General features: G+C 30.9%; 2 protein-coding genes across 4 annotated transcripts; both read right to left on the bottom strand.

Annotated features, from left to right (window-relative positions):
• Positions 1-2644: 2644 nt before the first annotated feature.
• On the bottom strand, positions 2645-6870 carry LOC105284886 (synaptosomal-associated protein 29). Of its 2 annotated transcripts, none has more exons than XM_011348713.2 (4): positions 6763-6870; positions 5404-6120; positions 4815-5325; positions 2645-4508 (listed from the first exon to the last, which is right to left on the bottom strand). In XM_011348713.2, exons 3-4 carry the CDS (start codon positions 5079-5081, stop codon positions 3987-3989), a joined length of 789 nt encoding a protein of 262 aa, XP_011347015.1. In that variant the 5' UTR covers positions 5082-5325; positions 5404-6120; positions 6763-6870; the 3' UTR covers positions 2645-3986. The 2 variants fall into 2 exon arrangements, with proteins under 2 accessions (XP_011347015.1, XP_011347016.1); XM_011348714.2 differs by having other exon boundaries at positions 4815-5192.
• A 2737-nt stretch (positions 6871-9607) lies between these two features.
• LOC105284890 (alpha-tocopherol transfer protein-like) lies at positions 9608-11814 on the bottom strand. Of its 2 annotated transcripts, XM_026972011.1 has the most exons (4): positions 11294-11813; positions 10554-10699; positions 10336-10445; positions 9608-10209 (listed from the first exon to the last, which is right to left on the bottom strand). In XM_026972011.1, the coding sequence occupies exons 1-4, from the start codon at positions 11575-11577 to the stop codon at positions 9952-9954; spliced, it is 798 nt and encodes a 265-aa protein (XP_026827812.1). In that variant the 5' UTR covers positions 11578-11813; the 3' UTR covers positions 9608-9951. The 2 variants fall into 2 exon arrangements, with proteins under 2 accessions (XP_026827812.1, XP_026827811.1); XM_026972010.1 differs by having other exon boundaries at positions 9952-10209; positions 10336-10699; positions 11294-11814.
• Positions 11815-12163: the final 349 nt, after the last annotated feature.

The following is a 12163-nucleotide window of genomic DNA, read 5'->3' as shown; positions in this document are numbered from 1 at the left end:
TTTTTGCAGTGTTTATTGCCAATCATACATCCTCTAAGTATGTGGCAATAATTAATCAACATCGGGAATTTTATGAACTTGGCATCAAATTTTTAATTAGCTTTCAGGATATAATTTCGTTTGTATCGTTCAATGCAGTAAACAGTTTTGAAAATGGCCATAATTTTTATCTATCCATAAATAATTATAAACAAAAGCAAAATATAAACAATTTTGGATCACAATATACATTTGAAGAATGTGTTTCTTAGTGCGTTAGTGGTTTAGAAATCTTCGAAAAGTAGATCACGTTACATTTTTCGATGTTTGTGAGAAAATATATTTTCTTTGCTTTTAGAGAAATAAACACTAATCTTTCTCATACATGTATGACATTGAAGTTTTTTGTATAATCGGTGCGTCACACATATGTGACACATGATAGCACACGCACGCACACAATTTTCATAATAATATTGGGTCAGTTAAAAAGTTTGGTTCAATTTTTGCGTCAATTTTTATTTTATTGCATTCAGCAAGAAACAGATTATTCATCAAATTATCACCATCAATTCATTTGAGAATCTAAAAATCGAACCGAATGTTTTGACTGATCCAATATATATTTAAATTATATGTATATTAAATTTTTAATCTTATAGCCGCATAACTGTTATTTTTTAAAATGCTGTAATATTTATTCATGAAATTATAAACAAAATTATTGTTATTAAAAACAACTACAAACAAAATATTAACGTGTGTGTGTGTGTTACAAATTTAATTTATCAAAAATTAAGTATTAAGTTCGCAATGGTAACATACAACAGTGTAAATAACAGTAACATTTAAAATAAGAAACACACCAATTTCCAACAAACATACAACATATTTTAAAACTCATCACAGTAAAGATTTTTTCACACAATAATTGATTAATGATTTAATCATTTTCAATCGTTGTTAAATTATCGAATATGGTTTCGTGATGTTCTGCATGAGAACAATACATTTGGCATATATTTCCCGATGTTAATTAATGTTTGCCTTTCTATACATATCGGGATATATATTAAAATGTATCTCCAATTGCTTATATAATTATATTAATACTGGTTTTGGATACAGCAAGACGCGAAAAGAAAGTTTACGCAAGTTTACCACTTGTTTCTTTACCACTTGAGATTATTTTTCCCTACAGTTTTCGGTTTTCAGTTTTTTTCATCAGTTGCTTAATTGTTCGTATCGCCTTAATAGTAGATGACTCGTAAAGGAGATTGAGTTTGATGTTAAACAATTGTTTTCGTTAATTGAGGCAGAAATAAAAATATACTTACGTGTTCAAATGAAAAATATGCAGTATAAAAAAATATACAGTACAAATAAAAGAAACATTCACGCATTTCAGAAATAATTTTAGGCAATGAAAAGGAAAAGAAAAAATCTGTTAGAAAATCTGCTTGATTCGTTTTAATTACATATCTCAAAACTGGAAACTTTGATACGTATCGATCAAAATTGAACAAACAATAAGTATGATATTGACAAAAGAAAAAGTAAAGACGGTTGTTTGAGCATTTCAATCATCGTATGTAAAAGTGCATAAAAGTTTATCCGCAAATTCACAATCCTGTTAATTGAAGAATTATATTAATCATTCAAGAGTATACTCGCTGATGTACGAGTCTCTTCTTTTTTATTCGCAAGTGAAACGAGATATATTAATCGTTACAACCTAGTCGTGGCATCATTATCGTGAACCGAGCTTTGACAATAAGCAACAGTAAAGGCCATAAAATCGTGGACGGTATTTCGTACGTATACACGTAGTCAAATGCCTCGATACTAACGGAGCTACATTAATCTTTGTCGTACTCGGGCTGTAAGCGTTGTATCTAATATATTTATGCATCATCGCGTACTTGATGATGTGCATGCTCCGAGTACTCAAAATTGATGTAAGTTTGTCTATTAAGCCATTCTTCATATCACGTATACATATATTGGATGTTCCAAAACCACCGATAATAATTTTAAGAGCAGATTGTGAGCAGATGGAACATTCCAAGACAAAAATATCAGAACTATAATAATTTTTAATCGCTTCTCATTTAAAAACTATATTGCTTCCTCGATATTTTCATATTAGAATTTTTTCTCTTGGAATGTTTTATAAAGTCTGTCTTTAAAATTATTACCGATGGTTTTGGAACATCCTATACAAGAAACATATTGACTTGTTTACGCGAATACTTAATATTCATTGAGTTGGTATATAATTATACAGAGAAACAGAGCGGGAGAGAGTGTGTGAGTGTGTGTGCGTGCGTGCGTGCGTGCATGCGTGTTATATACGCGTATCATTTTGCAAATTATCTCGCGTTTAATTTTGTCATTGATATTAGATATATGTATTACGATTATTTATCTTTTACTCTTGTTATCCGTTGATTTAACGGAATTGTTAAAAGCAGAAAAATCGAAATTTTGTTTATAAAATTTCACACATGGACACACTGCATGTTTACGCGTAACATATATATATATATATATATATGTATGTATGTATATATATATACATGTAGATAGTATATAGAACGGACCATAAATATATACAATTTGTGTGATAAATTATACAAAAAATTAAAAAATATATCAAAAGTATGAGACAGCTCTTTATTTATATGAAAGCTGAAAAATGTACATTAACGATAATTATTTGGGATGTTTACTAGTTCTTTTTTGTTAACATTGAATGTGTATAATATATTATGAAAGTTTTGAAAAAGATGCGAGGCGTTGATGAAATAAATTTTTCAATGTAATACTAGGTTAATCTTACAATTTGTGTAAATAAAGTAAAAATTTATATGTAGAATTGTTAAATAATCTATTTTAAGTAATTTATGTTGTCTAAGAATATGTCATAATGTACAAATGTTTAAAAATACAGTGATTTAAACACGGCAAAGGTTCAATAATCCAATCATCTCCCACTTTAATGTCTCTAATTTATAAGTCTACAGATAATGGTAATTTTCAAAGTTTTACACCAATTGTATAAAATGAAAGGAAGAGATAAAAAAATTGACATTGAAATTATGCTTGTACACTATGCTTGTATTATTGTCTGTCTTATTCTGTGATACATTATTGCTTCTTGCATTAAATCAATTAAGCATCTTTTATGTACAATACATATATAAAATAGTCTTCTAAATTACATAAAAATTCGTATGAACAGAATTTATAGAGATTTATAATATCAAGCATTATAAAATTAAAGAAACCACGTACGCACACGTCTTTGCGAAACAAAAATTAACATTACATTATATAAATTGTTCGCAATCTTTACGCGATTTGAACAGATATTTGAAAATAAAATATTAAAAAAATTAAAAATAATCTAGTAACACGTGTAATTGATCGTTTTCTCATTACTATACAAATGTTTTATTTATATGCATGTATATATTTGATAATCTATTTCTTCAACTACAATTACATTATTTTTACATCAACAGTATATCAAGATCAACTTATTACACATTATTACAAATCGTACTTATTACATGTGGACATATTTATCACAGTTTTCTTTGAAAAAAGCTATAAAATCTTGAGAAATATGAATTGAGCTTTTTGCGCAACATACTCGTGTATAAAGATATCGTAAATGGTTTTACGCTATATCAATAATTGCTCGAATAGAATTCTTTTCTATCAAAGATCGCATACTGTCATTCTTCTTATAATTGTATTTATTATATTGCAAAGAATGCTTCGTGAACAATTTCATGAAACGTACAACGTACGTACGATATATAACGATATGTGTAATAACATATTCGAAATCCAATACAACACACAAATGAATCAGATTCATTCCGCCGCATAATGCGCATGCGAACTTTGCAGAAATTTTTCCTACCGTTATTGCAGTAGTAAAAAAAGTAACCGAAAGTTTGATATGATGAATCTAACTGTTTTTATTTATTTAAAATTTATTTCTTTAACAAATGTAACATGTCTTTGTTTTGCTGTTGCAATAATATGTCTGCTTTCTCGGTTTTATCCGTAACATTATCGATCAAATCGTTCTGCGAATCTATCTCTTCGGACAAACCGATGGCTAAACTCTTGAGTCTCGCCAACGAGCCGCTCATCTCGTTTAGATTCTGTTCCAGAACTTTAGTGACTCTGTCATTGGCAGGTCTAATATTTTGAAGATCGTTGTCATAGTTTCCCTTTATCTTTATAGGTGTGTACGAATCATTCATGTTACTTTGTACTTGTTCTAACGTACTCGACAGCGCAGGAGATGTTACAGAGCCAGAACTTGAAGATTCTGATAATTTTACCGATGGTATCGGAGCATCTAGAGATTTACCACTGAGATAATTCTTTAGACTACCAAATACACTTTTTATCCCTTGTATATGTTTTTGACTAAATCTCAGTGTACTATTGATGTCATCTAATCTCTTTTCCGTTCTTTGCAACTGCTCTTTTTGTCTGATCAATTCCTGTAAAAGGAATAAAAACATTAAGATATAATTTGATAGATAATATATATATATATATATATTTATAGAAATTTTTACATCAAAATCTAGTCATATAATAATCTATATAGAATATATTTTTAAAACTTGGTTACTTGATTTAATAAATATTTATGATAACATCTATACTAAATTAGTATTAAGTCGAGTTAATAAATATGTATATATTTTACACAACTATAGTTGTTACTAAACTGAATTAACGTTGCCATGGAAATGTAGTGGAATGGTAGTGGAATAACAACAAATTATTCTGATTATAATTACCTCAGCGGTAGCCACGCCAATTTGTTCAGAGTCTCTCAAGAGCGAGACGGATCTCTCGGATGATTGTATCGTGCGTTCCTCGATTTCTTTCTTACGTTGCAACAATTCTTGGTGTTTCTGTGTAATATTATTATCAAAATTCTGATAATGTTCCGAGGGTACAGTCCTTACTGGTGCATTCTTCAGGAACGTTTCGTCATCCACGTCATCCTCTTCCAACGAAAAGAATGGATTCTTTGGATCGCTCAAATAATTATGACCCGCCATTTATCCGAAAATTTCTCACAACTCAGGGATATTGAGAAATTGTCGCTTTAACTTATCGACTTCAACACTTGACATTTATATCCCAGTAAACCAGTCAAGGTTCTGCGTCGACTGCGAAAATGCAACAAAATGATCCGTACGTCAAAAAATACAGCGCATGCGTTTAAGTCTTTGACACAGGATCAAGGTTCTTCTTATAATCTGTACCACCCATAGCCTTATTCCTAAGAATCACACAATTCCTCTACAAGCACTTTCCACATTACATACGCTACATTTAACCTACAGTACAGCAGCTCTCATATAAGAGATTGAAAATCACCAGATAGTAGAAAACTGCATCCAGTACCACCACGATATACAGTACAGTATATAGTAGCGCAACTCTCGGACGGCACCCTTATCTATGATGCGTACCACGAAATGGAGTGCGCATACACCAAGACAGCTACTATACTAGTATCGCCATCTGAACTTTTCTCTCTCTTTTCTCAACATATTACTACATCTGAAATTGTAATTATTTAGTATACCCTAAAAACGCATAATATGTATGTAATTTGAATCTTGAGTAGATACGCAATATCTATTGCGTAATACTTTTAGTGGTTGGAAATTTAAAGTTATTTTAAATGAGTATAATAATATAACAATATTGCTCCAACCCAGAGGCGGCGGTACGTACACGCCAGAAATAAAAGCAATTTACATTGACTATTAGTATTTTCCTACACGTAAGACCGTGCTTATTAAAGAAATATATATAGAGAATATATAATATTTCTTTAATAAAATATAATTTGATAAAAATTGTAGCGAAATTGGATTTAATTGATTTTGTCAGAGTGATTTGAACAGTTTATTTATTGCAGCGTTTAATTAATTAAGTTGATAACTTTGATGTTATCAATTTATACAGAATTTCCATTTATCCAGTCGAATTAGTAGGTGGTGGCCGTCTACCACGTCCGCAAGCCACTGCACGCATTCCGTTAATTCCAGAGGGAGAACCTCCGATGCTTGCGCACATTGTCGCTGCCTAGAGATATTAATTACAGATTTGTAAATTAATTCGCATCTCGCATGATTTCCAGATATATATACATATATATTATATTTTGATGTTTTGTTGTATAATACTTTTTTTTTGTCTCTAGTCCTTAGTTCTACTTTTTTACTATATCAAAGAATAAATGTAATTTTATATTAACATATTATATTATAATATATGACAAATAATTTATGTATAATAAACGTTTTTAATTTTGCACATTATTATTAATCTTTCTTTTTTATCTATATTAATTAACTGTGTCACTTTTTACAACGGTGAATAAGTTATGATCAATGCTTACTGTTAGGTAAACCAATTAAATATTAAATAAAAAATATGACGAATTTAATTCTCTACACAAAACTATGTATATATATATATATATATATTTACTAGACTTTGGCCGGTAGTCGAATCTTATACTTAAGACAGCCAATAAAATCATCCATACAGCATCTGCAGATGAACTTAAGACGCGCGGTCTTAAATATAAGATATATCTGACTATATATATGAATACCGGCCTTTGTAAATTTTACGATAAATACAAGTTTTAGGAGATCAAATTATGAGATAGAAATTGTGCTTATTTTTATTATACTTTTGGTTTGCGAATATGATTCTTACCACGATGCACAGCAGAAGGAAGTAGAGTACTTTACTGAAGAACTTCATCTCGTCGAGATACTGCTTGAATTAATATTGGACACGATAGCGTACGTGGTTGTTTTTATATCATCACGGGATGATTGTCTATCTTTCATCAAAAATTGTGTGTGCGATAACACTTCCGCCATTTAAAAATGACAACGATGTGTTTAATGTTCTATTCACGCCACTGCTTGCATGTAATTACGCAAACAAATTATCTTCCACATGCGGAAAATGTAATCGAAAAGAGAACACAATGTATAACAATTATTAAGCGCATAGTCCTCTCTTTCCTTTTATAATGTTTTGATTTGATTTTACACCATATAAAATTCACAAAATAGAGCGTGTCATATAATATAACATGTATAATATTTCAAAATAAAACTATACATTTTGTTGATTTTGTTGATGTAATGCCTACATGCATGTGTGTAGAATGTCATTAAGGTGCTTGGTGGTCATGCACGTCATTGGCAACGGAAGTCGCTTCGTAAGCCAGTCGTTCAGCTTCCCTCTGCGCAGCAATTGCCATATGTTGTTCCGCGATTTTATGATACAATTCATTGTGCTTGTCCTTCGCTCTTGCCACGCTCACTGAATCCTACGAAATATTAAGCAAATTAACATCAAAATCATATAAATTATTTGAGTGCGCAATCTTTAATTCTTTATCTAAATTATTTATTTTTTATTACAGAAAATCTAAGCACAAAATGTTTCTAGATATAAAATTATATTTTCAAACAAATAATTTTTCTCTTTATTTTTTATATCAAACCGTTTTAGAAAGCTGATATTAACTGAACTAAAGAAAGAATATATATATATATATATATATATATATATATCTCCTTGTTATATAATTTTAAATGTTTACATTTTTGAATCCTCAGTAAAATAGACGTACGTACAAACGAAGAAAAAGGTCTTAAGAATATTTAGAAAATAACTTATCGTGCATCACAGAAAAGAAGTCGGAATAAAAGAATAGGCTAAACCTAAATTGCTTTTCCTTAGAATTATTAGAATTGATATGTAATGTAAAAATTCGATCCTTAAATTTTTCCAATCAGTACGCGCATGTATTATATATATGTGTGTGCGCGCGCGCGTGACAGTTACCCGTGGAAGATTTACTGGAATGTTACGAGCATTTGCCTCTGCAATTCTCTGATAAAGTTGCAAGTGTTTCTCCTTCGCCAATCTGACAGCTTCCGAGTCGGCAGGTTGAACGAAACTGTCCTCAAAGTTGATCAAAACAGGATGAAACCCATCCTTATCAGCCGTATAATTCACTGTTCGTACTTTATATTTCGGATCGATGTACGAATATGTTCCTATAAGATGCATGTATATAGAACGTTGAAATACATCGTAAAAAAAGCGGAAATTGATTTGAAATTTAATAATTATATCAGATTGTGCTGAAAAAATTGCAACTTTTGCACACAACCATACAACGTACATCTTCATATTCAGCGATTCAATTATGGCAACATATTGCAATTACCATGAGTAATTCCAGCTTGATTTCTTGCTTCTTGATGAATGCGATCAATATGTCCCTCGTATCGTCCAGCTTTATATCGGAAATTATATGGCTTCGGAGGTAGTGTCGTTGTCAAATATTCCGGCAAGATACGTACCACATCCGCCAAGCAACTATTAACCAAGGCGGTGACAATCTAATTTCAAATGTAATAATGTTGATAATTCATTAGATAGTTTGCAATTAGAGAGAGAGAGAGAGGAAGCGAGATAAATTTTTTATATTAATATCATATATAATCAACTTGAAACTAAGTCGAAAAACAAACCTTTAATTTTAATTATTTTAAAATAAAATAAAATAAAGATTAAAGACGGATTCTTACACTTTCGACATTAACTTATTACAATATACTGATTGCAACTTTATTATCAATTTATTTATCGTAAACTCCGTTTTGTAATAACTCTATTTAGCTTATTTTATTATAAATTTCTTTTCCATTTTTTAAAAATGATTCTTGCTTGTTTAATATAATAAATATAGAAGATAATATCATGTATATAGAATAATATCATGTATTTAACATATTACGAAGAACATTACAGTATTGCTACGTATAATTAAAATTTCATGTAGGTGAGTTGCAGAATCAATCGAATATTTCATCATACAAACCATCATCATTAATGTCAGAGAACTTTCTACTTAGACCTCAAACTATCTTACAATGTTTTTAATTCTCTTAATAGTATGAAATATATTCTTATTTCTAAACATTTTGATATATAGCATTAATTTCACAAAATTGCGCACATACTCACAATTACGAGTTTCATTATAAGACCGAAAAGTCCAATTTTCGTGTTGTATTCACATACACGTGTCGCCGTTTACTGCAAGGATAGCCAGAAAATGAAAGTATTATAAGAAGCTAGCGGTAAGGGAAAGGCGTTGTAAAGGTTTCTCCACACCGATATACGCGTATAAGAATGCACAAATCTACATTGTTTATTGTGTACATAAATGCTTAATAATAATGTATAAATATATTAATATCCTAAATGTTTCACATTTTATATTTTTATTGTTTTTAAGTAGCTTTAAAATTATTCACAGAAAAAAGTAAATATATGAAAACACAAATTGTGTAGGTACATATTTTAATCCTTTCGTCCTTGAATATAATTTTTTTCCTCACATCGAAAATAAGACAAAGGTCAGCTATTTCGAAGTCAAATTGAAGATTTTTAGTGAAAGAAATGAAATTATTTGTTGGAGATGGGCGAGGGAGGATGGTACATATGTATATCAATAAAATTTTCGTAAATATGTAAAAAATCAATACCCCTAATTTAATGTTTGTTATACAATCAATATAATGAAAAAATCTATCCTCTTTCATTACAGTTTACCCTGTGCAACTCTCTAAACGATTAAATTTAATTATTATAGGATGTTTTACACATGTAAGAAGTATATATAAATAAGTAGACAAGTATAGATAAATAAAAAAAACCTGATTTCCAAATAAAAGTGAAGTAATAATGTTTAATAAACGTTAATATCAACGCGTTTCTTGGTGCAATTATAATATTTACTGTACGTATAATGTAACGCATCAAGGATTAATAGCTTAATTGCTGTAGTTTTACACTGCATCCATTATTTCGTTAATCAATCTCGAGCTTTTTGAAACTTCCTTCAACCCCGAACAAATCCGTCGCTGTTTTTGCCTTGCCTGGTCGCAACGATTCATTCACGCGATGATTGGCCTCATCATCTTCAAACCAGGCGACACTGTCCTCCAACTTTTTCACTTGCTTGTTGTGTAACTCCTGTAAGGGACCGGCCTGGCCATCCGCTTCATTCGGAAGAACTTCGAGTGGCACAAATTTCTCCAAACTATCACTCGTGCTATGCATATGTAACTAGAAATTATACAACTTAATGATTAATCTGTGTTAAATTATTTACGTTTTAAGTTACAATATAATGTATAACCTTAGGTGCGACCAATACTTATATATATATATATATACATAGAAATATCATACCATGTCCAACAACTGTTTCTTCATGAACGGTCGCATCATATTCAAGATTACGTCTAGTACCGGTGAAGCATTCATAAAGTGAAATCCTTTCAATCTGACGGGCAATCCATCTTGTAGATAATAGAGGAATTTTTTTAGACCCATTGGACTCAAACGGCCGACGTGACCGAAAGAAACATTCTTCATATCGAATAATATTATGTGGCCAGCGCAAGTACCTTCTGTATAGAGCCACAAATCAATCACCATGTTCAACAATTTCATGCAGTCGTTGTAAACAAAATGCGATGGTTCGCTATCCAGTAATCTTCCATAAATAATCTTGTATCCCTCTCTAGTAGTACCTTCTAGAATTTGATTTGTCCTGTCAAGATGATAACATTTTACTTTTATATTCTAGATTTATTTTCTTTTTTTTATACGAAAAATTCTGGAACAATCGCTCCATTTTTACGTTACACACGCGGTCCGTTGCAGCCTCTGGTGCAAAATTAATTTTGCCGAGAGCAAGGGTCTTAGTCGCTTTGTATATAGTCGCATTATCGTAGTCGCACCGGTGCACAAATAAAATCTAAGATCTAAATCTATTGTATGCGATTTCTTCACCAAAAAACACAGTGCTTGAACACTTCCCGTTTAATTTCTGGTTCTTCTCAAAACCCAAGTTAGCGATAAAATAAAAGCGTTTACAACCATTTATATCCAAAGGGCTTCGTCCGCGGTGTTAGAGACGATTCCGAAAACGGAGAAAACAGTGACTAGTTGGAAAAATGTTTTAGTCACTTCCAGCGTTGTATTGACTTGACGTTGTATTAGGAGTATATTATGGATAAAAAAAGAAAAATAATTGTATTTTTTGCGGTATCAGTCGCACTAGGGATTGTATAGTCCGTGTATGTAAGATAAATATGGGAAATAAAATAAAAGAAAGAAATAACGAGAAAATGAATATACTTACACAGTTTGACAGGCTTTCTGCAGCTCTTTGTTTTTAACAGGGTCTCGATTGCAGAAAAACTCAGGAACATGACTCCTGACAGTAAAAAAGGTATCGATAGTATTCTTTGTTGGTTCAAGCCGGTAATAATTGCTGTGCAAAAACAAAGCCAATTCGCTATCTGATATCTTCGGTAAATGAGGTTGCTTCTCGCACCATTCTCTTAACGTTTGTATGTCCGCCTCTTTTAACTCGGGGTTCTTTTGCAATTCCTCCTCAAATGACATTAATTTTATCGAACTCATCGTTCACTATTAGGCTTGTATGAGATTCAAATTAATTTAAATTTTTGAAGTATCAGTCAAATATCGCGAAAAATTGACACTTATTAAACGTTCTCCACAAAATACTCAAAGCACACGGCAATTATTCTTATTTTTCAACCTGTATAACCACTAGAACGTTTTCGTTCGACGAACTGATCCGATGTCTTGAAAGTCTCTCTCTCCCTGATTGAGAGATACTAAATTCAGATGTGATAGACCTTTTAAACCGAGAGCGAAACTATAATGTATGATGTAATACGCACAACATGACAACTGTACGTTTCAAAATACGTAATGCATAATGTATGATTTTCGCAATGATAAGCATGAGAATTCGCGTTGAAATTCTATTTTACGAGTGGATGTGCCGACTTGCCAGATAGTTTTACAATCAGCAAAAATGAGAGACATGCAATTTAAAAGCATTACCATTGTCGATCGTATTTCTGTTGACCGTATGCTAATTAATAAAGATCAAGAGAAGTCACAATTTAAAAGATAAATGTAATTAGAGATATTATAAATTGCTCATATCAATTTAATTTTAATAATCTTTATATAATAA

This window comes from Ooceraea biroi, chromosome 8, assembly GCF_003672135.1.
Source record: "Ooceraea biroi isolate clonal line C1 chromosome 8, Obir_v5.4, whole genome shotgun sequence".
Classification (NCBI taxonomy): domain Eukaryota; kingdom Metazoa; phylum Arthropoda; class Insecta; order Hymenoptera; family Formicidae; genus Ooceraea; species Ooceraea biroi.
The sequence above is the reverse complement of the archived record's forward strand: the minus strand, read 5'-3'. Positions and strand labels throughout refer to the sequence as shown.

Coding starts and splice junctions, on each gene's coding strand:
- LOC105284890 (XM_026972010.1), bottom strand. CDS start 11,577: ATGAGTTCGATAAAATTAATGTCATTTGAGGAGGAATTGCAAAAGAAC. Junction 10,700..11,293: donor CAGAAAGCCTGTCAAACTGT/GTAAGTATATTC, acceptor TCATCTTGACAG/GACAAATCAAATTCTAGAAG. Junction 10,210..10,335: donor AGAAACAGTTGTTGGACATG/GTATGATATTTC, acceptor TATAATTTCTAG/TTACATATGCATAGCACGAG.
- LOC105284886 (XM_011348713.2), bottom strand. CDS start 5,081: ATGGCGGGTCATAATTATTTGAGCGATCCAAAGAATCCATTCTTTTCG. Junction 4,509..4,814: donor TTGGCGTGGCTACCGCTGAG/GTAATTATAATC, acceptor TTCCTTTTACAG/GAATTGATCAGACAAAAAGA.